This window comes from Helianthus annuus, chromosome 7 (assembly GCF_002127325.2).
Source record: "Helianthus annuus cultivar XRQ/B chromosome 7, HanXRQr2.0-SUNRISE, whole genome shotgun sequence".
Taxonomy (NCBI): domain Eukaryota; kingdom Viridiplantae; phylum Streptophyta; class Magnoliopsida; order Asterales; family Asteraceae; genus Helianthus; species Helianthus annuus.
The window spans coordinates 120,995,702-121,023,536 of NC_035439.2; the positions used below are offsets into that span (position 1 = coordinate 120,995,702).

At 39.8% G+C, this 27,835-nt stretch overlaps 2 protein-coding genes across 6 annotated transcripts; both read left to right on the top strand.

Moving 5' to 3' along the window:
• Positions 1 to 13,516: 13,516 nt before the first annotated feature.
• On the top strand, positions 13,517 to 23,223 carry LOC110868370 (interactor of constitutive active ROPs 2, chloroplastic). 5 transcript variants are annotated; one of them, XM_022117512.1, is made up of 6 exons: positions 13,517 to 13,676; positions 14,155 to 14,199; positions 16,867 to 16,960; positions 19,914 to 20,079; positions 20,765 to 22,555; positions 22,994 to 23,223. In XM_022117512.1, exons 3-5 carry the CDS (start codon positions 16,941 to 16,943, stop codon positions 22,541 to 22,543), a joined length of 1,965 nt encoding a protein of 654 aa, XP_021973204.1. In that variant the 5' UTR covers positions 13,517 to 13,676; positions 14,155 to 14,199; positions 16,867 to 16,940; the 3' UTR covers positions 22,544 to 22,555; positions 22,994 to 23,223. The 5 variants fall into 5 exon arrangements, with proteins under 5 accessions (XP_021973204.1, XP_021973203.1, XP_021973206.1 ...); XM_022117511.1 differs by lacking the exon at positions 14,155 to 14,199; XM_022117514.1 differs by lacking the exon at positions 14,155 to 14,199 and having other exon boundaries at positions 16,911 to 16,960.
• Positions 23,224 to 24,062: 839 nt separating this feature from the next.
• LOC110868369 (40S ribosomal protein S23) lies at positions 24,063 to 25,410 on the top strand. The gene is made up of 4 exons (XM_022117510.2): positions 24,063 to 24,189; positions 24,702 to 24,857; positions 24,948 to 25,074; positions 25,160 to 25,410. The coding sequence occupies exons 1-4, from the start codon at positions 24,185 to 24,187 to the stop codon at positions 25,298 to 25,300; spliced, it is 429 nt and encodes a 142-aa protein (XP_021973202.1). The 5' UTR covers positions 24,063 to 24,184; the 3' UTR covers positions 25,301 to 25,410.
• The last annotated feature ends 2,425 nt before the right edge of the window (positions 25,411 to 27,835 follow it).

A 27,835-nucleotide genomic window follows, 5' to 3' on the forward strand; every position in this document is an offset into this window, starting at 1 on the left:
TGGTCTACCGGTACTGAAGTGGACGAAAGGTGGTTTTAAAAACCTGATGACCAGTATTCAGATGGCCGATGATTGGAAAGCCACTTACCCACAAGAGGGTGATACTGGTGCCGATGCTCCGGCCGGCTATATCACCCTGTGGGCTAATTTTTTCACCGAGGGCAACCTTCGATTGCCGGTGACAGTGTTCATTGCTGAGGTGTTAGAGTACTATCATCTCCATATTTCCCAACTAAGTCCATTTGGGATGTTCCGGATTAGGAACTTTGAGTACACCTTTCGTGCCCATGGGTTGGACGTTACCGTTGAGAATTTCCGACGATTTTACCAGTTAACGGTGAACACCGGATTTTTTTTCTTTTAATCAACGTAATGGGAGTTTGAAGTTGATGACACCTCCCAAGGGTGTCTCAAAGTGGAAGACGAAGTTTTTTTACGTCAAAGCCTGTGCGGTCTACGCCCATATAACTTTCCGGGACGTAAATGTGGGTGTTACCGGTGAGGATATTCCTGTTGCCACCGCGAAGACTGTGGATTGGTTCTCTAGGCTGCGGCCTATTGAACTCAAGAAGTTAGACAACAACCAGTTGTGGGTGTTGCGAATGATGCTCAGTAGGCCGGATAGGAAGGCAAGGCCCGTTCTGCGGGAAAAGAGTGGTGGTAAGCCTGTTACTCTTGATTATTTTCCTTACTTCTTTATCCCTTTAGTAATGTGTGTGTTTTATCAGTGAATGCGGTTGGCCTGTGGAGGATGTTTGAGCCTGATTTTGAGGGCAAAGTTGAGCTAATTCCGTGTGAGGTACGGGAAGGTTTCAACCTGGAGATTGTTGGCAATTTCCGCGTTCCCACACGTGATGTGATGAAGGAACCCGTGCCAGAAGGCGCATGTATATTCTAAGTTGCTCTTGTTTTCAAAGTTCACCTTTGTAACTTGTTTGCTTGATTGTTTCAATGCAGGTATTCTTGGGGATTTGGGGAAGTTTGAAAAGCGTCTCCCCAAGAAACTCGAAGAAGCAAGTGAAGAAAACCGCGGGAGAAGACTGAGGGTTCTGCTGCCCCTCCCTTGGTGTCACAGGCCGCAGGTACCTATCGTTCTTGTTACCACAGATATACCGATTACGTGGTAGTATCTGATACCCTTGAGGGTTTGGGTGTTCCAGGTGGTAGTGCGGCTATAGGTGGGGCTGCTGCAGGTTCCACCCTTGATGGTGGTAAGAGGAAACCGGAGCAGGCAACTGCTGGTGGTGGTGAATTGAAACGTCGGAAGCTGCATTCTAAAAGGGCTGCTCCGATACAAAAGAAGCCTTCGGTCCCTGCTGGTAAGTGTATAACTTTGCAAGTGTTTTGTATGCACAACTTGTTTATTGATAGTTATTGCTTTCTTTGTATTGCAGAACCACAAGATGCAGGATTCTCTTTCTTTGATGCTCCCTTGTCTCCCTCGCATACCACAGCTGCGGATGCGGGGGTACCAAAGGAACCTGCGGCACCTTTTGTTAAGGTGGTCCCTGATCCAACCGTGCAGGCGGAGAGGACCGTGGAGAAGGCCGCGACCCAGATTTTCGATACCGTTGATTCCTCCAATAATCTGATCTCCCCAAATGATGGTGATAATCTGGATCTACGGTTTTCTGATGCTGGGAAGCAGAAATCGGATGCTGAGCCGCAGAAATCTCCTGCTGGTGAGAAGGTTACTGGGTCTTCTTCCGGTGGCGCGGGTTATGATGGGCCTCCAATTCAGCCTAGGGAGTCTGAATTGGAGTATTATTACCGCACTTACACCCCGGATCGGAGTACGAGTTACCACCGACCCCCCTGGACTGTTATGCAGGGGGATGATATTTCTAATGATCCTTCTGCATGTAAGGAGATTCTGGGTGGTCTGGGCACCCCATTTGAAACTGATCGTGCCCGTTCCGCACCCCGTGAACTGCGCATCAACCAACTTTCCACCATGTTAGTTGGAAGTTCCATAGTGGCGAATGGCATTCTGGAAGATTACAAGGTGCTAGGCCGCAGGGAGGAGGAAGCCGCTCGCTTGCGGGCCGAAGCGGAAGAGTTGGTGAAGGCTGCTCGTGCGGGTGCGGAGCAGCTTGAAAGGGATAGGGCTGTTTTTGAGAAGCAGAAACAGACCGCAGAGTGGGCTGCAACTGCTGAGCTGAAACAGGTTCGTACTCTTGCTAAGTTACTTTCTGATGAACGCAAGAGTTGGAATGAAAAACTTTCCAATGAGCGCAAGACCTGGAAAGAATCTTGGGATAAACAGAATGAAAATCTGTTTCGTGCTCGCCAGGAGTTGGCCAATCTTAGGGTGGCAAACGCTGCTTTGGCCAAAGAGAAGGCTGTGGTCGAGGCAGCTGTAGGCAGGGCTAAGGAGGATGAGGCCCGGACCGCTAAGGCTCTTGAAGAGGCCAAGAAAGCGGGGGCTCGTTTTGCTAATGCCCTTGATGAAGCGAATGCTGACCGCACTCGCTTAAACCAGACTGTTGCGAGCCTCCAGGTATGATTTGTCTCTTTATTTTATCTTTCCTCCTGCCTTTTGTGAATGTTTACTAATTTCATGCAAACTGTTTCTTGCTTTTGAAAGGCTGAGGTTCAGACTCGCGAGGTCAAGGTTGCAGACCTCACGGCCCGCGTGACTGTTGCTGAAAAGCGGGCTAATGAGGCTGTCGAGGCCAGAGATGCTCTGACCTCTTCGTTTAACCAGCTTGAGGCTGACCGCGAGTGGATGCGGAGTCGCGGTATTGCACATGTAAGTATTTCGTGCCTTTGTATCGGCTGTTTAGCACGTGATGACCTTATTATTCCTGTGTTGCAGATTGTTCAGTCTATCATGGATGCCCCGGAAACCTCGACTGGGTTAGACTTGGTCAAGCAGCGTGGCCGTGATGCTGGTTTTAAAGCTGGTTATAGCCGCTGTATCGGTTATATGAACGTCATGTCTACAGGTGGCTATACTGAAGAATGGTCCGGTTTCCGTGACGTGGACACCGAAGCGCTTCTTGATGCGGCCGTTGCATCCTTTTATGACACGTCTCTCTCTTGTGTGGAGAAGCTTGACGAATGCTTAGAGGCCGCGGATTATGTAGACCGGTTGCGGATGCTATATGCCGACGCGGAAGGGGAAAATTCTGCTGGTGGCGGCCAAGATGGCGCGGGTACCAGTGGTACAAAATAGGACTTAGGTTGGCCTGTGTGCCCCTTTTTTGTTTTCCTCTTGTACATGTTGGAACTTTATGTAAATCCATTGTGCACCGAGTGGGTGCCTGAATTTTTTGAATATAAAGTTTGTTGTTCAATTTGTACAAGTGTTTTTACTTCTTGCATGTTTGAACGTGTGTATGCGGGACTCTACCCATTGTGAATGGGGTTGAGTGTACTCCATACCGTTGTCGTATGAGTATGCGTCAATTCCATTGCTTGCCTTGTTATGTTTTAGGAATTGTGTAAGTTTTGTAAAAACTTGTCCGGAACTCTATCCATTGTGAATGGGGTTGAGTATACTCGATGCCTTTGTCGTATGAGTATTGAGTCAATTCCATTGTTTGCCTTATTAGGGTTTAGGAATTGTGTAAGTTTTGTAAAAAATTGTCTATCCAGCCGAATAGACACTTAATATTCTGCCTTTTGCTGGCCTATTACAATATTTGTGTGTGGTTAGCACTTTGTGTGGGTATCGCGAATGAAGATTTTGCCAATCTGTTTTTGCGGATACCGCAAAGTGGAACACGCATTTGTAATAGTAGTAACAAACAATATTGTATTGAACCGCTTGTTTATTTATTTGCAAATGGCCTGCGGCCCGATAGGTTACATGAAAATGTAAAAAACATGGCTTACATGTAGCAGCGTCTAAGCTGTTGTGCATTCCATGTGCGTGCGATAGTTTCGCCTTCTAACTGTCATTTCGCTGATTCGTACTAAATAACGAGCTAACGAATCCCCCTCTTTTTGCCGTTTGTAACTTATACGCGCCTTTACCCAAGACCTCTTTGATGAGGTAGGGTCCTTCCCACTTGGGGGCGAGTTTTCCTGGGCGCTCAGTGTTAGATGCTTCGTTATCACGTAGGACGTAGTCTCCCGGGTTGAAAGTACAAACGCGGACGCATGAGTTGTAGTACTTTTCAAGTTTGGATTTGTACTTGGCCTCGTTGATGGCAGCGTTTTCACGCCTTTCTTCCAAGAGGTCCAAGTGAATCCTGCGTTCCATACTGTTGTCTATTTTTTCAATAGCCAACATTCTGGGTGAAGGGATGCCTACTTCCGCGGGGATCACTGCTTCTGAGCCATAAACTAGGCTGAAAGGTGTCTCCCCATTGCTTGTTTTTGGGCTTGTGCGGTGAGCCGATAAGATGCTTGGGAGTTCATCGACCCAGCCACGCCTGGCTGTTCCCAGCCTTGCTTTGATGCCTTCGACTAGACTTTTGTTGATACTCTCAACCTGGCCATTCCCTTGCGGATGCGCCACAGATGAGAATATGTGTTCAATGTGTAGTTCTTCTAGCCATTTTTGAAATTCGTCGGCAGCAAAGTTGGTGCCGTTATCGGTAACGATGCACATTGGTAGACCGAAACGGCAGATGATGTGTTCTCAAATGAATTTCCTTGTTATCATAGCAGTGGTTGAGGCGAGCGGTTTCGCCTCTACCCATTTTGTGAAGTAATCAACCGCTACTATGATAAATTTGACCGCACCTGGTGCGTCTGGAAAGGGTCCGACCACGTCGATTGCCCATTTCTGAAAGGGCCATGCGGTGGTGACCGGGACCAAGTTGTTCTTGGGGCGCAACGTTTTTGGAGAATGTCGTTGACAGTTAATACATTTGCGCAACTCTTTGACGGCGTCCAGGTGCATGCCGGGCCAGTAGTACCCGGCATTCATGATTTTGGCCACTACCATGCGTGGTCCTGCGTGTATGCCGCACATTCTCTCGTGTATCTCTCTAATGAGGTATGTGGCATCTTGGGGGTTGACGCATCGTAGGAGTGGCCCTAGGTATGATTTACGGTATAAGATACCGTATCCCATTTGATAATGGCACGCTTTGTATTGTAACTTGCGTGCCTCTGACTTGCTTTCGGGAGTCACACCTGATTGCAAATATGCAATAATTGGTGTCATCCAAGATGTTGTGCCATATTGGATGACATTAACCTGGCGCAGGGGTACTGAAGGATTTTGCAGAATTTCGATGCGTATCTCCTTTGCCAGGTGTTGGAAGCTGGTGGATGCAAGTTTTGATAGTGCATCCGCGGATTTGTTTTCACTTCTATTGGTATGTCGGATATTGAATGAAGTGAACTTTGATGTTAGTTGCAGGGCTTGCTCGAGATAGAGGATCATGATATCCCCCTTTGCGGCATAGTCGCCGCGTATCTGCCCTGCAACTAACAAAGAGTCGACGTGTGCTTCCAAATGTTGCACGCCGAGTTTGACTGCTAAGCGTAGTCCTGCCAATAGAGCCTCATATTCTGCCTCGTTATTTGTGCTTTTGAAATCGAGGCGGATGGCATATGTAAGTTCTTGGCCATCAGGGCTGACGAGTCGCAAACCTGCGCCTGCACCTTCCTCGTTGGAGGCACCATCAGTAAAAAGTGCCCAAGTTTCCGAGGAAGATGGTACTGGTGCGGGATTTTGTGCTTCTTCGCATTCTTGAATGCGATTGGCCGGTACCTCGGCGACGAAATCAGCTAAGACTTGGCCTTTAATCGCGGGGCGCGGTTTATAGTTCAGCATGTGCGCGCCCAGCTCGATTGCCCATTTCGCCAATCTCCCAGAAATGTCAGGTTTGGATAGGATCGGGCCGATCCTGTAATTGGTTAGCACCGTGATGACATGGTTTGCGAAGTAGCGTCGCAACCGTCTTAATGCGTGTACTAGTGCTAATACCAATTTCTCCATTATTGAATATCTTGTCTCTGGGTCGTTGAGCATCTTGCTGATGTAATAGATGGGCGTTTGAACCCCCTCCCGCTCCACTATCAGTACCGCACCTACCGCGTTGTTTGCGGCAGATAAGTATAATATGAGTGGTTCATCCTTGCGTGGTGCGGTTAGAGTTGGGAGTTGTATCAAACACTCCTTCATTTCTCGGAAAGCATTTTCGGCCTCTGCGGTCCACTAGAATTGTTCTTTCTTTAATCAGATCCGCAGGGTCTTGATGAAAGGATATGACTTAGCTGCATGGTTGGCTAAGAATCTATTTAGTGCGACTAGCCTGCCGGCCAGCCGTTGCATTTCTTTCATCGTTGAAGGCGACGGCATGCGCTCGATCGCCTGAACTTTTTCCGGGTTTACCTTGAATCCATCTTTGGTTATGATGAATCCAAGGAATTTGCCTTCTTCCATTCCAAACGAGCATTTCCCTGGATTGAGCTTTATGTTAACGCTTCGCAGAGTTTGGAATGTTCGTTCAATATCAGTGAGCATGGTATCTTCCTCCATGCTCATGACGACTAGATCGTCCATGTAGATTTCGACACTTTTGCTTATTTGCCCGCGGAAAGTGTCGTTTATCAGTTTTTGATAGGTTACGCCCGCGTTGCGCAACCCAAACGACATTTTTGTATAACAGTAATTCCCGGTGGGAGTGCGGAATGCCGTTTTGTCTTCATCCTCGACTGCCATCTGTACTTGGTGGTAGCCTTTATAACAATCGAGGAAACACTTCCATCTGAAAGGTGCGAGGTTATCGACTTTTTCGTCGATTTCTGGAAGTGCGTAACAATCCTTGGGACAGGCTTTGTTGAGGTCTTTGTAGTCGACGCACATGCGCCAGCCCCCAGATGGTTTCTCTACAATGACTGGGTTGGATAACCAAGTCTGGTATTTAACTTCCCGCAGGATGCCTGCGGAGAGCAGTTCTTCCACCTGCTCATGCATCGCCTGGTTTTTAGCGGATCCAAGGTGGCGTTGGCCTTGGATCACCGACTTAATACCTGGCATGGTATTTAAGCAATGTTGCGCGATTTCACGCGGGACCCCAGTCATGTCTGCGGGTGTCCACGCGAAAATGTCTTGATTCCTGAAGAGAAGCTGCTTTAGGTCCGCTTTGGTGTTAGCGGACAAGGCGTGGCCCAACGTAACCTTTTGTTCTGGGTATCTCGCGTTGAGAACCCATTTTTCCGGTTGGTTGTTGGGGGTAGGCCTTGCTATCTTGGTCGGACGCATTTCGTCCGACATCATGACGTCTCTGCGTGCATAGATTATCGCGACCCCCGTTTCGGTTGGGAAACCGATAGCAGAGTGGGGTACGGATGTAATCATATTGAAATCACCCCGGGATTCTCTCCCAAGGAGTACGTCATATTTGGAAGTATGAGGTAAAACCATGAAGTTTACCTCTTCTGTTCGTGTATGCCTTCCGCTGTTAAGGCGCACAGGGAACGTAATTTGGCCTAGGGGAAAGACACTTTCCCCTGCGAACCCGGCCAACGGGTAGTCCACTGCTTGCAACCGATCTTTATCCTCCTGATCGAACTGGTTGAAGCATTGCTCATAGATGATATCGGAAGTACTGCCCGGGTCGATGAATAGACGCTCGGTGCAGTAATGAGCCAGTTGGCCTGTAATAACGACGACACGTCTGTCGCGCGGGCCGCCTCGGACTTTTGGAAAGACGACTTGCTCATCTTTCCAGTCATTGTCCGGTCTTCTCGCCGCCTTGCGCGGCCTACCTTTACCTCCGTTGATCATGTGGGTTGAGGCCACATACATGGTCCTCTTCCCTGAGGAGGTGCCTTCGCCATGAGGGGTGATGTGTTTGGTGGGTTTCTGCCCACCTGGCAAAAGATGTTGCATTTTCCTCTCTTTTAAGGCTCGCTCAATCTCCAGTCGGAGACTGATGCAGTTGTTTGTGGTGTGGCCCGAGTCCTTGTGATACTCACAATAGAGTGTGAGATCTTGATTTTTCTTGAACTTCATTGGTTGGGCCGGTCGCAAGAGCTGTGCGTCCGTAAGAAGGACCTTGCTTGGCGACACGGTGATCTCGGTCCAGTTGCGGTCCCGAGAATCTTTCTTTGACGCCCGGTTGTCCCGTTGGGGATTGTGGTTCCTTGGGTTAAACGGGTTGGTCCGCGGGAAGTATGGTTTGGAAATGCTGTCGCGATTTCCAACGTTCCAGTTGCGTTTATTGTTACGCTTGGACCCCTGGTGGGAGGTTTCGGCTTGGGGCTGTGCCTTTGCCATATGCGGTTCAAGGGACCGCTGCGCCTGGGCGTATGTCTTGACTGCGGCCATGACATCTTCCCATTTTTTAGGCAAGCCCTCCTTGCCAGAGATGGTCATAACCATCTGTTTGTCCCTGACAGCCTTGATGAAATGGTTCCGTGCCATTTGGTCTGCCATGTCACCTATCTCTAGGCACTCTTTATTGTATCGGACGACGAATGCTTCTAGAGATTCGTCGTCCCTGCGCCAGATATTTATGACGTCTAACGAATCACGTTCGTGACGTCGTTGCTGGCTGAAATGAGCGAGGAACTTTGCATGCAAGTTCTCGAATGAGGCCAGTGACGCCACTGGCAAAGAATCGAACCAAGCCCTGGCCAGACCTGTGAGGGTCTAGGGGAAAAAATTGCACCAAGTGGGTTCATCCCACTGGCCGTTGCATCCCGCACCCATGAAAACGTTTATGTGGTCGTCCGGGTCGGACGAACCGTTGTATTTCCCAACGTTGAATGGGAATTTTGTTATGGTGACATGGGCGTGGGCAATTCGCGGGGCGAATTTGGAGTTTTCGGCCGCAGCTTTCGGCCTGTAGGGCTGGTTCTCAGGGCGCTTTGCTGCCCTGAGGTATGTGTTGCGTAGATGAGTGGGAGGAATATAGTTGCGTCCTCCCGGTCTGCTGCTGGTGTCATGCGAATTCTCGCAATATGTATGGTCGTCCGGGTCGGTACGGCCATAACCTTCATACTGGGGCAGCGGTCCCAGCCGGCTTTAGATGCCGGAACTGCGGTGGACTGTGGATTGCCGCCTGTTACCGCCTTGGGGGCCCAGGCGGCTTTGTATTGGGCCCCTGGTGCGGGACCCATATGAGGAATCGTTCTCATTTATTGTGCGGACCTCACAGTAAGAGGATCCGCGGTCCTCCCGCCTGCTTCTGGAGGCTGGACGTGAGGGTGCCCTGCCATCATATTGTAAAATACGACCCGCAGGTGTGTGTGGTGTCGGGGTAGGCCCGGCTTGTATTTGCGCTTCAGCGCAAGCTCGGTTATATGTTGCGGCCAGCAGGGCGGCCTGCTGGTCATACCAGGTGTGAGGGTCCATGTCCGGAGGGATCACAGATGCGTACTGTGACAGGTCGTGTCCGAACGTTAGGGATGGACCCCTTTGCGTTGATGTGCCAATGTGGCCCGGATTTAGGTCCGGGGGAGCAGTCCCCGCATTTCCTGGGTTGGTGGGGAGTAGATTATCCCCGGTAGTGTTGTTTTGGTGATCAGTCATGATCTTTTGAGAGGGAGAAGGATGGTTGAAACAAGTGCTAAGAGTAGCGGTGGGCGCCAATGATGAAACAATGGTTAACCGGGTTGGGTTAACTCACTGGTCTCGTCAAGAAGGGTTAATCCCTTCCTCTCGAGGATCGCTGGCTGGATCACCGGTGGGTCGATCTCCTGCACAAGGAAACAAACCGTGACTCGTAACAAGGAGGATGGGGTGGGGGGTGCTCCTTGTTACCACTCTCCGGCGTGAGAATCAGTAGTCTGCTTGGGAAGCAAAGTATGATAGTAGTAGTAGTGAGAGAGTTATCAAGAGATACCTCAAACCTGGTTTGGGGTTGGTATTTATAGCCGAGGAGTGAAGGAGGATGTGGATGGATAGACTGACGGCATGCTGCATCTTTGCAGGTGTGTCAGACATGTCGGCCGGGGAGGCGACGCCACGTCAGTCTGCTGCTTACATAGTCCTGACAGGCGGCTGCCATTGGTGCTACTTGCTCTGTGGTGTCAGTCCCACTTGATGAGTAGACAGGGTGCGGTGCAAGCCGCATCGCTGTTTGCGGTAACTGTAGATGTTCCCGCGTCTTACTCTTTGATCAAGAAATACGCGAGATGCGGTGCCAGGCCGCATCGTCGTCTGTGGTGACTGCTGCTGTTATCCAGCTTCTCTGTATTGATAGAAGTGTTCACTGGATGTGGTGCCAGGCCGCATCGCTGTGAATACTTCCGTTTTCATACACCAGATGCGGTGCCAGCCGCATCGCTATACCGTTCTCATATTCCAGGTAAGTCCTCCTCCATCACTGGACAGATTGGATTCAACCACTGTGTCGATGCGTTCCCGCACGGACATAAGTAGGTTGTTAGCTAGTAGGGATTTTGATAAGGGTAATGGTCACTCGCAGTCGATGCTGACGCGAGATCTGGGACCATACCCCTTCAGAGACCAATGGGGTTTTTATCACAACAATCGTAGTTGCAGTCAAGAATATAGTACAACAAGCAAAAACTTCACGCCTAAGGCTAAGAACAAGAAGAGCTCGTTTCATGAATATGATAACAATCATCTAGAACGTGACTACTTTCCGATAATTCCATATATACCGACTAAATGTTTAGGCGTCGTCTTTGAATGAGCCGACATATGTTCCTACGAATAGTTGTTGATTTAGAGAGAGAGAGAGAGAGATTTCGCCTTTCACGCAACATGGGATGCGAGAGGTAAGTGTGGTTTTACTCCTTTACAAATGTGCACATCAATATTTGTCATTTTGTCAAATACCACACACATCTCTACCGACTCATGGGATGAGTATCGAAGATGTCTAAAAAAACTTCAAAGGTAAGTGTTAGACCGATGTTGAAAGGCTAATAAAAAAATAGAGTTAAAAAGAGTGTCCTAATCACCTTTAACTAGTAAGGGAAATTGGGTGTCGAATGCGCTAGGGGTTAATGGAAAATGCTAGAAACCAGTTGATTCTTTAAACTAAACATTAACATTTAAAATTGAGATTTTGATTTGAATCGATTGAATGTAGAAACTTAGCAACCTAATATTAGGTTTTTAAAACAATGATTTGAAAGATGACTAATATCCGGTTTCAAATTTGCAAAACAAATTGATGATCTAGTTCCACAAAGTTAAGAAATCACATAGACATTACTTTATTTGATTCATTCAACTAATGGTTATAGGACAAATTGTAAAGGTATCGATCTATTCACAAACTACTGATTTGAATTTGAAAAATAAAACCTAACAATTATATGAGGTGGATGAAGCAAAACATGGCTTTTCCATAATGCTTGTTATTTAGCATTAATTGTACACATGGGAGTGGCCAAAGTGTCCTCCTAATGTGTGACGAGGTCAATACATGCAATGCAAGGTGATCATCCGAAACCGACAATACCGCTAGAAGCTGTGGCATCACATGATTTATGGATTTAGCATGCATTCCTTGGTGTTGCCGGTTCCAATAGCGACATCAATCGTCTTCATCCAATGACATCATATATGGAACCGTACCCGGGTTCGTGTTCACGTTAGAGGAGTAAAGTACATGCACGAGTATTATGTTTCTTATGGAATGCATTTTTGGGTATATTGTATTTGTCAAACCGTTCACATGTCCACAATATGAAAACCGAAAAAAAGAATAAAAAAATAGTTATAGTGTGACGTTGAGATTGTAGTGAGTGAGGCATCACTCTCACTTACACTGACAAATCATTATGAATAGACCAAAGGGTATTTTAGTCATGTTTAGCGCTCGGTGTCACGGTGATTGACACGTAGTTTCTTGCCGTTTAAAAAAACATACAATCAATTTTTACATACATAAACCACCACTAAGATTATACTTTGCTTTAATAATAGTATAAAAACATTTACACGAAATACATATCAATTTCACATCTATAATCAATGTTGAACAATAACAAACGTCGTTGTTGAGTTACAATGATTAAACACAACTAGTTTGTCATATCACAACAAATGACACCAACACTTCATAAGATAAGAATTGGCCACCTTCCGAATAAGCATTACAAAAAGTAAAGGGAGAAATAGAAAACACGAGTGTATCATTATCATTATCATTCTATTAAAAAAGAAAGTTTGTGAATAGTATACAAGGGCATCATAGTAATTTTATTGTTCTGATTGTTGGCATCTATACGTGTCATGATATCATCCCCCCCCCCCCCCCCCAATTCATCTCAAATCCCTTACGTAGTCACTTTATTCTTTTACTTCAAAAACAAATATATAGAAACGCTACCCATTTATATCTTGACATCCGCTAACAACTCTCTCACAGCCTTTGACGATCCGATCTATACCGTTCCTATGGTTCATAACATCGTTCATCACTCAATTATAATAAAGTTATAAAGTTAAATTAAAATGAAAAAAATTGGTGATGTCATTTTGTAAGTTTATGATCTTTTTTAATTTATTTAAAATTGAAGTTATGATACGTTTAAGTTTTCTAGTTCAATTAATAGTACACATGAAAACACCATGTCCCTAAAAGGATGAAATTTGAAAGCAAACATAATGGACACATGGACCAAAACTTGATTTGTGCTACACAACAAGAACATCCAAAACACTTAAAAAGATTTTCCATTTGAAAACGTTTCTGAAGAGACAATGATATTCATTTTAAAGAGGTTGATATTTGTTGTCATTGTATTCATAGGTGAAAAATACACTATTATTTTCTAGGAATCTAGGCTGTTTAAAAATTATACATTTAACTATTTTTCAATTAATATTTATTAAAGATTAGTAATTACATTAACGTAGACATGTAAATATTTTAATTTTTTACTTAATTTCAGACAACACCACTGTATCTGCTTAGCATTTGTCGCTACAACTACAACCGTCTTAGAAACAACAACCGACAATGACAACGCATTCCCTCTTCCATCTCTCCAATTCTCCTTGGATGGTATTGTTTGCTACCGTTATATGAAACTTCTACGATGGAAAAACTAAAATTCGGTCCGGTGATAGGTTGGTTAAGTGAGACGAACGTGGCACTGAGGAAGCAAGGCCTCCTTTATATGCGTGCGAGGAATCACAAATCTAGGTAAGAAACCAAGAGCGGTGGAGTATTTCTGTTCTCCTTTCTCTCTCTAACGTGGTCATCTAGGGCAAGATTAGAGGTATAAACATGACAGCAAAATATTACAATTCAATTGTTACCTTTAGATAAAAAATGAACGACCCACATTTATAAAAACACTACTCATTTCATTAATCTTTTAATATACGTATAATATAATATAATATAATATAATTTATATTTTAAACTATTTAATATATTCATGTTTTTATATATTTTTTTTACAATACAAGATAATAATTTTGATGTGAAATTTTAACCTCATTTATCTTATCTTCTAAAAGTTTGAAAATCAGTAAACATCTCACCAAAACCATGTGACTCTGCCAACTGGAGCGTGCATTAAGCGCGTGTGTCAAGAAGCGCGTGCATTTGTTAACTAAAATAAAATCAAGAAAACCTCATTTTATTATTTTTCATAAAATTACAAACTCTCTTTTTCCCTCTCATCACTTGTTTTCTGTAGAAGAAAGAGAAGAAGCCTATTAACTTGGGAACTGCAACTGTTACTGTTGCTATAAAGATAAAACACCCTCCTCTCCATCTTCCTTAAAACTAGGGTTTCTACACTTGCAACACACAGCTTTAATTTTGCAGGTAAGTAAGTCCACTCATTTTTTGTACATTTTTTGATATGGGTTTGAAACCTTTAATAGTTTAGAGTAATAACCTTCATGTTAAGAGTTCACAGGCTTCTTTTTGCAGTTACATTTGCAAAGAAACTATCTTTTTGCAATTTGCTTATGCAGTTTCATTTTGTTTGTTTGTTTTGATTTGCTATTTTTGCTGCAAGATTTGTGTATTCCTTAAAAAGGTTATAAATTTGTTGTTTTTTTTCATCTGGGTATCTGGAAATTTTGCAAATTTTTATCTTTTTTGGGTGTTTTTGTTGTTTGCATCAAAATTTGAAATCTTTAATAGTTTACAGTCATAACCTGCATTTTAAGAGTTCACAAGCTTCTCTGCAGTTACATTAGCAAAAAAAAAAAAAAAAAAAAAACTATCTTTTTGGGGTTTCTGAAGTGGGTATTGATATGTTTGCATTTTTCTTATGTAATTTCATTTTTTTTGTTAGGTGTGATTAGCTATTTTGCTGCAAGATTGTATATCCTTTAAAAAGGTTATTAATTTGTTGTTTTTTCCATCTGGGAATCTGAAAATTTTGCACTTTTTAAATATATATATTTTTTGGGTATTTATGTTGTTGGGCTAGTTAGCTATTTTCCTGCAAGATTTGTGTATTCTTTAGAAAAAAAAGGTTATAAATTTGCTGTTTTTCCTATCTGGGTATCTGGAAATTTTGCAAATTATTTATCTTTTTTGGGTGTTTTTGTTGTTTAATTAGCTATTATACATCTATACAGCAGCTGCATTTGCACAGTTTAAGTTTGCTAATTTTTTATTATTTGTATAATTTTTTTTTGTTAAATTAAATGGTAGTTCATCAATAAGCAGTGCTTGTGTGAGTTTTCTGTCTGCTTCAGACTCTGTTTGGGTAGTTCAGAGAATCTGTTTGGTAGATATCTAATTGCTTCAAAATCTGAACATATTAAAACCATATTTTATTTATTATTATATTCTGTATCTGTGTTTCAAGATGGCATTAAACCAACCTTCATGAAAACATGAATGCAGCCTCTTCTTTGACTTTCCAGTACAAAAAATCAATGTTGGGTTCATATCTATTATGTCTTTGTGTCAGCTTGTGAGTGTTCTTTTTTTTGGATTTTGGGTGATTTTTTTGATTTGGAAAATCACAGTTTAAACATTTTGAAACTGAAAAACAAAGAAATATCTAGCACATTGTAATATTAAACTGAAAAATTAGATTTTTTAGTACACAAAATTGGACTTTTGTTATCAGTACTAGCACTAGGGGAGTACCATATTTGGACTTATATGAGTGCTTCAACATGCTGATATTGTTTTCTCTTTTAAATCAAAACATATGTAATGCTAGATTGGATTTTGTTTATCTTGATTTCCACAATGCAGTATCAAGAAAATGTTTTTTTTTTTTTTTTTTTTTTTTTTGAGTAAATTGCCATTTTAGTCCCTGTGGTTTGTGCCATTTTGCCAGTTTAGTCCAAAGGTTTCATTTTTAACACCTGGATCCAAAAAGGTTTCATCATTGCCATTTTGGTCCAACTGACTTAACTCCATCCATATCTGTTAAAGCTGCCAAGGGCATTTTTGTCATTTCATTTTGGTCCAACTGACTTAACTCCATCCATATCTGACAAAAATGCCCTTGGCAGCTTTAACAGATATGGTTGGAGTTAAGTCAGTTGGACCAAAATGGCAACGATGAAACCTTTTTGGATCCAGGTGTTAAAAATGAAACCTTTGGACTAAACTGGCAAAATGGCCCAAACCACAGTCCACAGGGACTAAAATGGCAATTAACTCTTTTTTTTTTTAACATGGTGTTTGAGGTTATGTGAGTGATAATGATAATTCAATACAGTTCCTGTGTTTCAAACATTAGAGATATTTTTATTGACTTTTTGTGGTCAAACTTCTTATTTAACTAAACTCACAAGGATCCATTGACTTCCTAATGTGAAATGAGCAACTATTAGGTAGATTATGGGAAAAAAAACAGTCTTGATTGATCGTTGATGATAATGTTTTTAAACATGATCTTGTGCAAATAATTCTGTTTTTTTCTTCTACATTAAACTATTGTTGTATGATGTTTTGTGAATAATAATAATGTTTTTAAAACATAGCATAAACATATGAGGAGTGAAAAGGAAGTTAAAGAGGAAAAGCGTAAAGATGGTTTTGATTGCTGATGTCTGTCTTTCTTTCTATTGTTACATCTTTTTCTCTTATTAGTCCTTCATCCAACAACAAGAATCCGTTTTCGATCATGAATATCCAACCTAGTTTTCTCCAAAATAAAAAATTAATATCATTTTTTAACCTTCACTAGTTTTCTCCAAAAAAAAAAAAATCATTTCTTAACCTTCAAGAGACTGGCGCGGTTGTAAGCGCCTGATTCCATCGGGCAGAGGTCTCAGGTTCGATTCTCGTCTCCACTGTCTTTTGTTTTTAACTAGGGATGAGCTCGGTATTGCTACCGAAAATCACCAAATACAGGTACCGGTACCGAAAATTCTCAGTAGGGTACAGTACAGTACCAGTATTTAAAGGTAACATTCGGTAGAAAACCGGTACCGTACTACCGTACCAAACCAAAATACCGGTACCGAAAACGCCAAAAAGTGGGTACCTAATCGGTACGGGAAATTTGGTATCGGTACCTGGTACCAGATGTTCATCCCTATAATTTTAACCCCTTGAAGGCCATGCGCCTTTTACGATTTACCTTGCCCGTTGAACATATTCCAAGAAAAACGATTGACCATCATTCAAATGTATTAAATACCCTTTGATAAATGGATCAAGACGAACATCAAATTATAGCTTGAAACACATTTTAAGAATGGAAACACCACAAGATATTTTCGGGACACTTTGATTTTTAAATTGCGGTGAGTAACACTTTTTCTTGTGGTGTTAGTTTGGTTGTTGGGAGTGAGTGGGGTTAGTTTATATGGAGTTTGGAGTTTCTTTAAAGGATTGTGTTGTTTGTTTAAAACTTGGGTTTGTTTTGTTATTTCTTTCTTTTTGACATTGATTAAAGTTTAGGTTTCCTTGGTGACATCATCTGTTGGTATGCTTTCACATATGCATTGCAATTTGCATACATATATATATATATATATAAACAAATGTTTCTTTCTGACCCAAGCAAGCATTCCTCTGCAAACCATTATAGGAACTGTGGGTCAACTTCTTTATTCAAGTGGGCCTTTTTCACAGGATTGCTTTTACTCAAGGGCATACTAGACAATGCAAACTCCAAAGACTAGGTATCACTTCTTATCTTTTATCTTTATTTTATGTTTTTGTGTCCCAAGTAAAATAGCATAAGTGATGTTGATTTCGATTCGAGATAGGAATGATGCTATCGTGAGTTGTATTACGTGCAATCGAGTTAGTACACTGCAGTAAATTCGTCAGTTTACGCTTTGGAAATGGGCTAAGGTTTTTTTTTTTTTTTTTTTTTTTTAGTTTTTGAAATATGATGTTTTTTTTTTCTTTATGAAAGTTGGCTGCTTTTAATCATTTTGAAGAGTATGTCAGTATTTTTGGCCCTGCAGAGTGGTCTTTGCATATTGATTTAAGTATGGGACCTTGTTTTTCTGCTATCCACTTTCAGTATTTTTTGGATGAATCTCTTTAATTTGTTCACTTTTTTCTAGAATAAGTGGCCCATAGTTATTCATGTGCTTGAAATCTTCCACCTAACCATTTTGGAATATGTTTTTGAGTCAAAATTACTATTTTACCCCCGGTTATTATTACAGTTTTTTTTATAAAATAATTCTATAAGACATGCAGTTAGAATGCAAAGTTATATAATTATTAATTGTAACGTTTTTCTTTTATTAAATCAACATTATACGCGTGTTCAAATATAATCATATATTAATGTAGGGGTGTTCATCGAATTGAATATCGAATTTTCAAATCTATACTATATAATAAAAGAAATCACTTTAGGGACACTTGTCATCATACTAAGCCATCTCTTATAGATAATTATTATTTTAATTAATCTCTTTTAATTAACTATAGATAACCCTCCTACTAGATTTTAGATATTTTAAGTTATCAAATTCTTTGCAAACAATTATCGCCAAACAAAATTTCACAATAAAAAATAGAAATTATCGTACCTATAACATCAACATTGATTTTAATATCCAGCACCACTTATACGCTTGGAATCCACTATTTGCTTATATACTTCTTTCCACTTATTAGCGTTTATTTTATTTCATCCGTCAAATATATTTATATTACCGTTTTATTAATTTTATTTTGAACGGTAAATTTCTTTTATTCATGTCGTATGTGGGACTTGAATCCAAGACCTCCCTCTCCCAAGGTGTTTAAAGATTTTGCCGTTTTATTAAATTATTATCATATAACTAAATATTGTTTAATCTCTTTTAATTAACTATAGATAAAAAAAGGGTAAAATGCACGGTACCCCTGACCGCGGGAGGGATCCCCCTCCCCAGTTTGCTACCCGACCAAGCGCCCTGGCGGTGAATTCCCCAGTCTGCTCAGGGTAAGAATCGAACTTGCGACCTCCCCCTTGCAGGTTTTAAGATGGGTGTCGGTGGCCACTGGGCTGACACGCAGTGGTTAATTAACTATACATAACCCTCCTACTAAATATTATTTAGTTTAATATCTTATATTATAGATAACTCTTCTACTAAATATTATTAGTTTAATATCTTATGGATAATTATTATTTACTTTAATCTCCTTCTCATTTATAATATTATTTATTTGAATTAATTATATTTGAACGCTTTGTTTAGTTGGTATCAAATAGATTTTACGAAACTTTAAATAAAATTAACTAATATTATTTATCATTTATATATCTACGGAGCTTTAAATAAAGGGTTAAATTTATTGAGACTTCGTTAACAAATTTTGCAACAATAGAATAATCTATTTTTATCACGAATACCAAACTTTGTATTAATATATTAAATATTTTTATTTTCACTATACAAAATTATATTTAATCGACCCATGTAATACATGAGATTTTTTAAGATATTACTTTTTATTATTTGATATATGAAATTAGATTTATTCAATTCGAACAATACAAAGGGTTTTTTAAGGATATATTTTTTTATTATTTAGTACAGAAAATTACATTTATTCAAACCGTCTAATGCGCATATTTTTAAAGATGTAATTTTTTTTTTATTTGGTATATAAATTTACATTTATTCAACCCGTGTAATAAATGAGGTTTTTAAAGATGTATTATTTTATTATTTGGTAAACGATATTACATTTATTCAACCCGTGTAATACACGTGATTTTAAAGATATAACTTTTTATTTGGTATATAAAATTACATTTATTCAACCCGTACAATATGGTTCTTATAGATATAACTTTTTATTATTTAATATAAAAATTATATTTATTCAACCCGTACAATAAACGAGGTTTTTAAAGATATATTGTTTTATTATTTAGTATATGAAATTTATTTATTCAACCCCGTGTAATACACGGGGTTATAACCTAGTTATTCAAATAATTTTTATTTTCCCTTGAATTCGAATTTGATTAAAACCTAACCAATTCGATTCGAATTCGTATTCGAATAAAAACCCAATTCGTACTTGATTCGTATTCGATTAAAAATTCGAATCGAATTCGAATAAATTCGATTTGATTCAGATTCTTTTAAAACGTGTAAAAAACTATCAGAATGAAACATAAATTTTAAAGCAGCCGTAAAACACGGTATAACATTAAAGAGTTTCAAATAAAGTATCATAAGTCTAACTTTCAAAACGAGAAGTCAGGAATAACCACTCTGCATTACAAGTTAATATTTTTAGGGTTAGAAATAAATCTATTGATAGATTTGTTACGTAGGTTTTAGTTATCAGTTTGGTAATAGGTAACTTTAATACTTGGAATAAATTTTGAAAATAATTCATAGTATAGCCAATAAAAGTTATATATGTATTATATATAAAAATAAGAAATAAAAACGTATAATTTTTATTCGAATTTCGAATCGAATTTGAAATTATAAATGCGTATTCGATTCGTATTTGATTTACTTGACTCGAATTGAATAATCGAAACGAATTCTTGATAATCGAATTGAATTTAATCGAATTTCGAATTTTTCGAATTCGAAACGAATTCTGAACACCCCTATATTAATGTATACATATATGTTAATATATCTGATCTAAAAACAGAGCTGGAACCTTGGAGGTGCCACAGAGGACACCAAAAACCGCTAGGCAGCTCAAAACTTCAGGAACAGAAGCCGACAATTCTTCATCGCAAAGTCCTTTGAACAAAACTCCTAAGGCCAGAAGTCCAAAAGTTGACCGACGGTCACCTCGTACCCCAACATCTGAGGTATAAACTATAGTACCGCTAAAAGTCAACCATTTGACCTTTTTTCAGAGGCAGCAGCACAAAATGTCGTTTGCGCTGCACTTTATATCAAATGGGTTATGTCCAAAACAATGGCTCTGAAACGAGTATATGCAAAATGGGTCAAACGGGCTGAAAAAGTATTTTTTATTGCAGAAAATTATATGAATATCTTAGATAAATTTATTTATATAGAGTAAAATGCCATTTTCGTCCAAAGGTTTGTGTTTCCTCATCTGGATCTAAAATGTTTGAAATCTTGCCATTTTCATCCAACTCGTTAACTCCATCCATTTTTTAACGTTAAGTCAAGGGTATTTTCGTCTTTTAAACATTTTTTTTGTGATGATTAAAGAGTTTGGGTGGGGAGAAACTCAATAGAGGTGGATCTTTATTTCTTATAGTGTTTTTTATTTTATTAAACAATGTCTAAAAAGATGGAAATGCCCCTCAATTAACGGAGAAAAATGGATAGAGTTAACGAGTAGGATGAAATTTTCAAAATTTAAACCTTTAGGATCCAGATGCGGAAAAACAAACCTTTGGACGAAAGTCACAAAAGTGGTCAACCCACAGGGACGAAAATGGCATTTTACTCATTTATATATATAAATAATTGTTTATCGTATCCATATTGACTTATTAATTTTTATGTAAAAAAATGCAGAAGAAACGTCCTGGCAGAGTTTCCGAACTGGAAACGCAGCTTGCGAATCTTCAAGAGGAGCTAAAGAAAACCAAGGACCAGCTCAACCAATCGGAATTATGCAAGAAACGGGCCCACGAAGAAGCCGAAGAGGTCAAAAGGCAGCTCATTGAAGTATCGGAAAAGCTCCAAGATTCGCAACGCCAGCTTGACGAGATCTCTGCTTCGGAAGAATCCCGACTCCAAGAACTCAGAAACATCTCCCAAGACCGGGACCGGGCCTGGGAATCCGAACTCGAGGCGGTACAGAAACACCATTCGGTGGATTCCGCTGCGTTAGCTGCCGCCAATAATGAGGTTCAGAAACTCAAGATTGAGCTTGAGAAGGTGGCGGATTCGGAAGCCGAACAAGCAAAATATGCAGAATCGGCTCATAATGAGATGGTAAAATTAAGAAAAGAGTTATCGGAAACTCTTGCTGTAATTGAAGAACTCAAAACGCAGTTGAAAGATTCGCAAGATTCCGAAGCTAGAGCTTTGGAAACTGTGAGTCAAACCCGAGAACAATTGGAAACCGTGAAGTCAACTGAAGAGACGTTAAGGTTGGAAAAGGCGAAAGCGATGGAAGCTTATGATTCTTTAACCGTTGAGTTGGAGAAATCTAAAGCTCAAGTTGATTCATTGGAAGAAACGGTGAGCAAACTTCAGGTGAACGATGGTAATACCGATCGGAATGATGACGATGATAAAGAAGAGCTTAACCGTGTTAAAACGGAGGTCGAAAAGTTACGTTTGGAACTCGAGGGAGCTGAAAAGAGGTATCAGGGGGAGTATATTCAAAGCACTTTGCTGATTTTTAGCGCGCACGAGCTTGTGGAACAAACGAGAACCGAATCGTGCGAAAAAGTTTCGATCTTGGAGGCGAATTTGGAGAAATCAAAAGCCGAATTGGAGGATTTGACGGCAAAACTAGTGGAGAAAGAAGAAAGTGTTCAAAACATATTAGAAGAAAACAAGCACTTGATCGAAAAGCTCGAGAAAACCGAATTAACAGCCGTAAAAGACACCGAACAAGCAAGAACCGAATCATTCGAACAAGTTTCGATCTTGGAGGCAAATTTGGAGAAATCGAAAGCCGAAGTGGAAGATCTGAACGCGAAACTAGCGGAAAAGGAAGAAAGACTTCTAAACGTATCAGAAGAAAACAAGCACTTGAACGAAAAGCTCGAGAAAACCGAATTAACAACGGTAAAAGACACCGAAGATGCAACAAATTTAAAGAAACTCGAGGCCGATTTGGAGGATATGAAACGGGTAATGTTCGAAAAAGAAGCCGAATTGAAGAACATTACAGAAGAAAACGAAAGACTCAAAATGGAAAACAGTCAAGTGAACAATGAAGCGGTTGCATCTGCAGAAGCTGCAAGAACCGCTGAGAAAGAAGCGCGTATGAAAGTCGAGTATTTAACCGAAGAGGCCGATAAAAGCGGTAAAAAGGTGGTGAGGGTAACGGAACAACTGGATTTGGCTCAGGCGGCAAATGCGGAAATGGAAACAGAGTTGAGGCGGCTGAAAGTGCAGTCGGATCAGTGGCGGAAGGCGGCGGAGGCTGCCGCTAACATGCTTTCGGGTGGTAATAACGGGAAGTTTATGGAGAGAACGGGGTCTCTTGATTCGCACACGATTGGTGGGAAGTTGAATTCGCCTCTTTCGGAGGATATGGAAGATGAATCACCCAAGAAGAAGAATGGTAACATGTTGAAGAAAATTGGGGTGTTATTGAAGAAGGGCCAGAAGTAATTCATTTAGCAGGTAATTCGCTTTATTATTTTCGAAATCTTAAAATTTTATGCAAGTAATTCTTGTACCTACTCTCGTTTGTTTGATTATCAAAATCTTGAAATGTTTAATTAATTTTAAGGGCTGTAATCGGCTCGTTTAAGCTGAAAAATTGAGCTCAAACCCAATTGAGCTGACTCGTTAATTTTTTTACAAATATTGATAACAAAAAAAAAAAAAAAATTAACACACATTTCTAAATATATATACACATATACATATGAGCCATTGAGTCAAGCCATTACGCCAAGAGGCTCGATTACAAAACAAGCCGGCTCAGCTCGGCTCGAAAACAAAACGAGTGTTTTTCGAGTGAGCCGCGAGCTTTTTTGAACACACTTACTTATTCTTGATCAAAAACTTGAAATATTGATCAAATCTTGATGAAAATGTTGAAATATTTGTGATCAGGGTTGGTTGTTGCATGGAGTTGAAGGTGGAGGCTTTTTTAGGGATTTAGTTTTATGTTTTGGAGAGGAGAGGAAGGGAGGGAGTTGCAGGTTTATGTATAGGAAGTTGAAGTTGGTGTGAGTTTGACTTTAACTTTGACCTGCTGTATGTTGTGATGGAGAATGCTGCAACCATTTGTAATAATATTTTCTGATTACATGCAACAATTAGCATCTTATCATTACACTTGACATAACCTATGGCATTATTTTTTAAATTAAAATAGGTGGTTTGTTGAGAATGGTAGAAACACGATGAACACAAAATATAGTGACAGAAAAGGTCAATAACAACATTTCAACGTGTTAGAAAATTGTAACACCAAACCTCATACACACTTTCATGTATAGCATATGAATTATACAAAGCCAGAATATCTTTCAACAAGTTTTTAAATATGATGGTGACTTGTACTATAAAACAATGCTTTCATAACCGGATAGTTTGGATTGCGACTTGCCCGTCGCACCTATTACATACAGTACTGTTGAAACGCGCTTTGTATTGGACTGGCCTGTTGTGTCAAGTTTCAGTTGAATCGTTGACCCGGTAGGATTAGGTTCAAGAGAATCTAGAATCATGAAAAGGGAACAAAACTTGAATGAAACTAAATAATACCAGATTATAAATCCTCTAAGCTTACTATGTCAAAGATTGGGATAGTGTAGGGGCAATTACAATATTACATATGTACAAGATGTCACGTCGCACTAATAGTTTCTTTTCTATGTCATATAGTATGTGATACTTGTATAACATCAATTCATCAAACATATAGTAGTAGCACAATATTATTACAAATGGTTCCATTCTCCATTACGGATTAGCATTTGGTACCGGAACCCATTTCCCCTTTTTCGGTATGAATATTTACAGGCAAAACACCGGTAAATACCCGTACCTGGTTCTTAGCAATACCTGGTTTTTAATTGGTTCCGGAACCCTTTTTTTTTTTTTTTGCACCTTCAAAAGCTGAAAACCCAAATTTATTGACGAAAAGCCCATAAAGAAGTTTACTTCAGGTCCTGAAAACAAAGGCCCAAATCTGGCCCATTTGATATTAACATAAATAAGAAAAAAAACTCATCATCGCCGTTCGAAGATTAGGGTTTTTACTTCCAAGGTTAGCAGCAGCTTCTTCTTCAGGGAAACATGGGGTACGTATCTTATTCACCGATCAGTAGAGTACATCCAAGCTGTACTAGTGCTTTTCTAGGTTAATAATATGATATATGTTTATTGGTTTCATAGTTGGATTAATTACAAAACTTATGCTATTTCTGCTGTTCTTACAAAATTCTTTAGAAGATTTCCTTATTGTAAGTTAATTTAGATCTCTTCTATTATAGTGTCTGCAAATTGAAAGTTTTAACTGTATCTGTACCGTTTTTTTTTCTTTTTTTTTTTTTTTTCGTGTTATTTTAAAACAGTTTACAACATTTTAGTTGGTATAAAAGCAATCCATTGTTCAATCGCTAGCTAGCATATAGGTACCTTATTGCTATTTGTCGCTATTCGCCATTAACAACAATGGTGTGGTCTTAGGTTTTTAAGTAAGTAGCATGATCCACATTCTGAAAATCCTCCCTGAATAATAATTGTTAATTTGAAACAGCAAAATTTTCAATTAAATTGATTTATGCGTAATCAAATTATTTGCATCTTCTAGGAAAACTCATGGAATGGGAGCGGGTCGCAAGCTGAAGTCCCACCGCAGAAGGCAAAGGTGGGCCGACAAGTCATACAAGAAGTCTCATCTCGGTAACGAATGGAAGAAGCCGTTTGCTGGATCATCTCACGCTAAAGGCATTGTCCTCGAGAAGATGTAAGTAACCGAACACTCTTTATATTTTTAATCAGTTAATTTCCACTTGTTACATTTTAAACAACAGTTTGTTAAACAACAACTGTACAGTGGTATTGAAGCCAAACAGCCTAACTCTGCTATCAGAAAGTGTGCGAGAGTTCAGTTGATCAAGAACGGAAAGAAGATTGCAGCCTTTGTTCCCAACGATGGTTGCCTGAACTACATCGAAGAAAATGTCGGTGCTTTGACTTTTTTTTTTTTTGATAAAGACAGTGTTTGTGGTTTGGATGTTGACTTTTATGGTTGTTGGTTATGTGCAGGATGAAGTTTTGATTGCGGGATTTGGAAGGAAAGGGCATGCCGTGGGAGATATTCCCGGAGTTAGATTTAAGGTTGTGAAGGTATCTGGTGTTTCGCTTTTGGCTCTTTTTAAGGAGAAGAAAGAGAAGCCAAGGTCTTAAGTATTTTCGGGCTAGTAGTTTTGATACTTAATGATCATATCTTCAAGACTTTAAATGCTACTCTTTTCAGTTTGTTTCTATTAATTTTCATTTTCGATTTTGCTGCTTCATTTTCAGCTTTTGTGAATGCTAAGCATAAGTCTTGGTTTCTAATATACATTAAGCATAAGATGTGGTTTTGCCAAATGAACATCTTAATGGGTAATCTTTAAACATAAAAGATCAATAACAGGCATACCCGAGTAATGTGTGCTTATACTTGGCGAAACTGGAAAGTTGGGTCAGGTGAGGTAACGAGTCAGATTAAGTTTGGTTCATGGCAGGTCATTATGGTTGTGTTTAGCTCTTAATGAGGCTTTTAATGGTTTAGACCTCGACCTCTTACTGGTTCAACAATTAATGGTTTAGACTGTTTGTTTTCGCCAGCAGAGGTCTGAATGGTTCAAACATTTGCTTCTGAATGGTTAAACATTACACCGAGTCTGAATGGTTAGGACCTCTAATCTGAATTGGTCAGATATTTGCCTCTGAACGGTTAAGTATTATACTAGCTCTTAGTGGTTCAGACTTCATATTGGTTAACACTTAACCATTTAGAAGTTGCCAAACAATCCAAAAGTCTACTAACTTGGTTTGGGTCTTGCTGATATAAATGTGTCTTTATAAATCAACTTATAAATAATCTTAACACTTTTGATGGAAAGTTATAGTAAACCTCTATAAAATCACATTTGAAAAAGAATGGAGAACCTATAACCATAAATTAAGCAAGTTCAATGCCCATAAATCCGATCGGTCTCAAACAATTGAACAAACATAATCAGATCAAAGAACAACGAATTATGAATTTAGGTGTTAGTAACTTCTCACATAGGTGACACATCATTCACTTTTTCCCATTGACACAAAAGAAATAGTTTTATCCTGTTAACTTCATCTAACCCTATTTTTTAGTGACTTTTAACGCCACCCTTAACACTAGGCGGTAGTGGTGTGCAATGTCGATTGATATGCCATGTCATCGTTCAAGGCCTAGATGTTAAGATACTCGTCGGTGCCACGTCACCCACTTGACTCTCTTTCACTTCACCTCACACCAAGAAAATGGTTTAACTCCCATTAACGCCCCTTAGATTAATTAAAATACATATATATACATATATAGCATGTTGTGTGTGCAATCTCCCAATGCTTAATTCCCTCTCTCATAATTAACTTCTTAACACGTAAAGCTTTTAATGCCCTTTAACACCCTCCAGGAACGGTATGGCAGGTGTTAACGGATGTCAACTAAGATAAACACCTCTGGGTGTTAAAGTATACCAGGCGGGCTTATAATACACAATCAATTGGACGGTTATCATTAATTATAAAATTGCTGATAATGTGTAGATCCATAAGTTAAAAAACAACAAAATCAAAGGGACAAAATTAACGAGACACCTAATACTCAAGGACTAATCATGTAATTTAACGGATACGAAACCGTTAACCGCCAAACCACCATTTGTGAAATCAGAAATTTACAAATCAAACAATCGGGTCATTTCTTCTTAATTCGGATCACGAGCCGGGCCTAAACCTTCCGGCCGTTGAACCGAAAGACAATGACGGAAATCGCCGGTGTGTAACCAATTATCTTAATTCGGATCAAATCACATCGGTGATTTCTGTTCATCTGAAACCCGTAATCAATGTTTCCTCATCAATCACGATACACATTTTGTAACAGAGCATTTATTCTCAGGTGATTGTTGTTTTCATGTTTTAAACGCTAATGTTACGTAGAATTAAGCTTTATGTTGATTATATTCGTGTGTTCATGCAAATTTGATTTGATTGGAACATGAAATAAACCTGGTTGCATTAAAATCGTGTTCGTTCAATTACGTTGGTGAACAGAGCCGGTCCTAAGTATTCAGGTGTCCTGTAAAGAGCCGGAAAAAAGGCTTAGGCTCAATAAGTTTTGAGGTGTCAATGTTTTATATAGAGGGTCCACTAAGTTTTTTAGTTTTAAAATTTAAAAAAATATATAAATTTAGTGCCCAACATGCCCCGGTCGGGAGTGCGGCTTGCCCACCCCTGGGTCGGCCCTGTTCGTGAACGTTTGATAATATGTCGGTTTATGTCTGTTCATAATCGTTTGTTTTACTTTTAGTTAGTTTATAACTCTTTAATATTTAAACTAGAAAATGCTAGTCATTTCATTTGAAGCTTGTATCTCTCATTAAAAACTTAGTCACTTGAAACTTGGATCTTTGAAACATTATTTTGGGATAATTATGTTTATGCTTATTGTGTCTAACTCGTGCCTTTGTTTTGTTTTGTTTTGTTTTGGGATAATTATGTTAGTAATTAATATGTTACGTGTTTAACAAAGTGATTATGTCTAACGTTTGCGATTAAGAATGTTTTTTTTTTGGTATAATGGTATATGCTCGTTTGTGTTCGTGAACTTGTTCAATGCTAAATGAGCAAACATGAAAGTTTGGTTCGTTTAGAGGCCTAGTTAACATTGATTGAATTCGGTTTTTA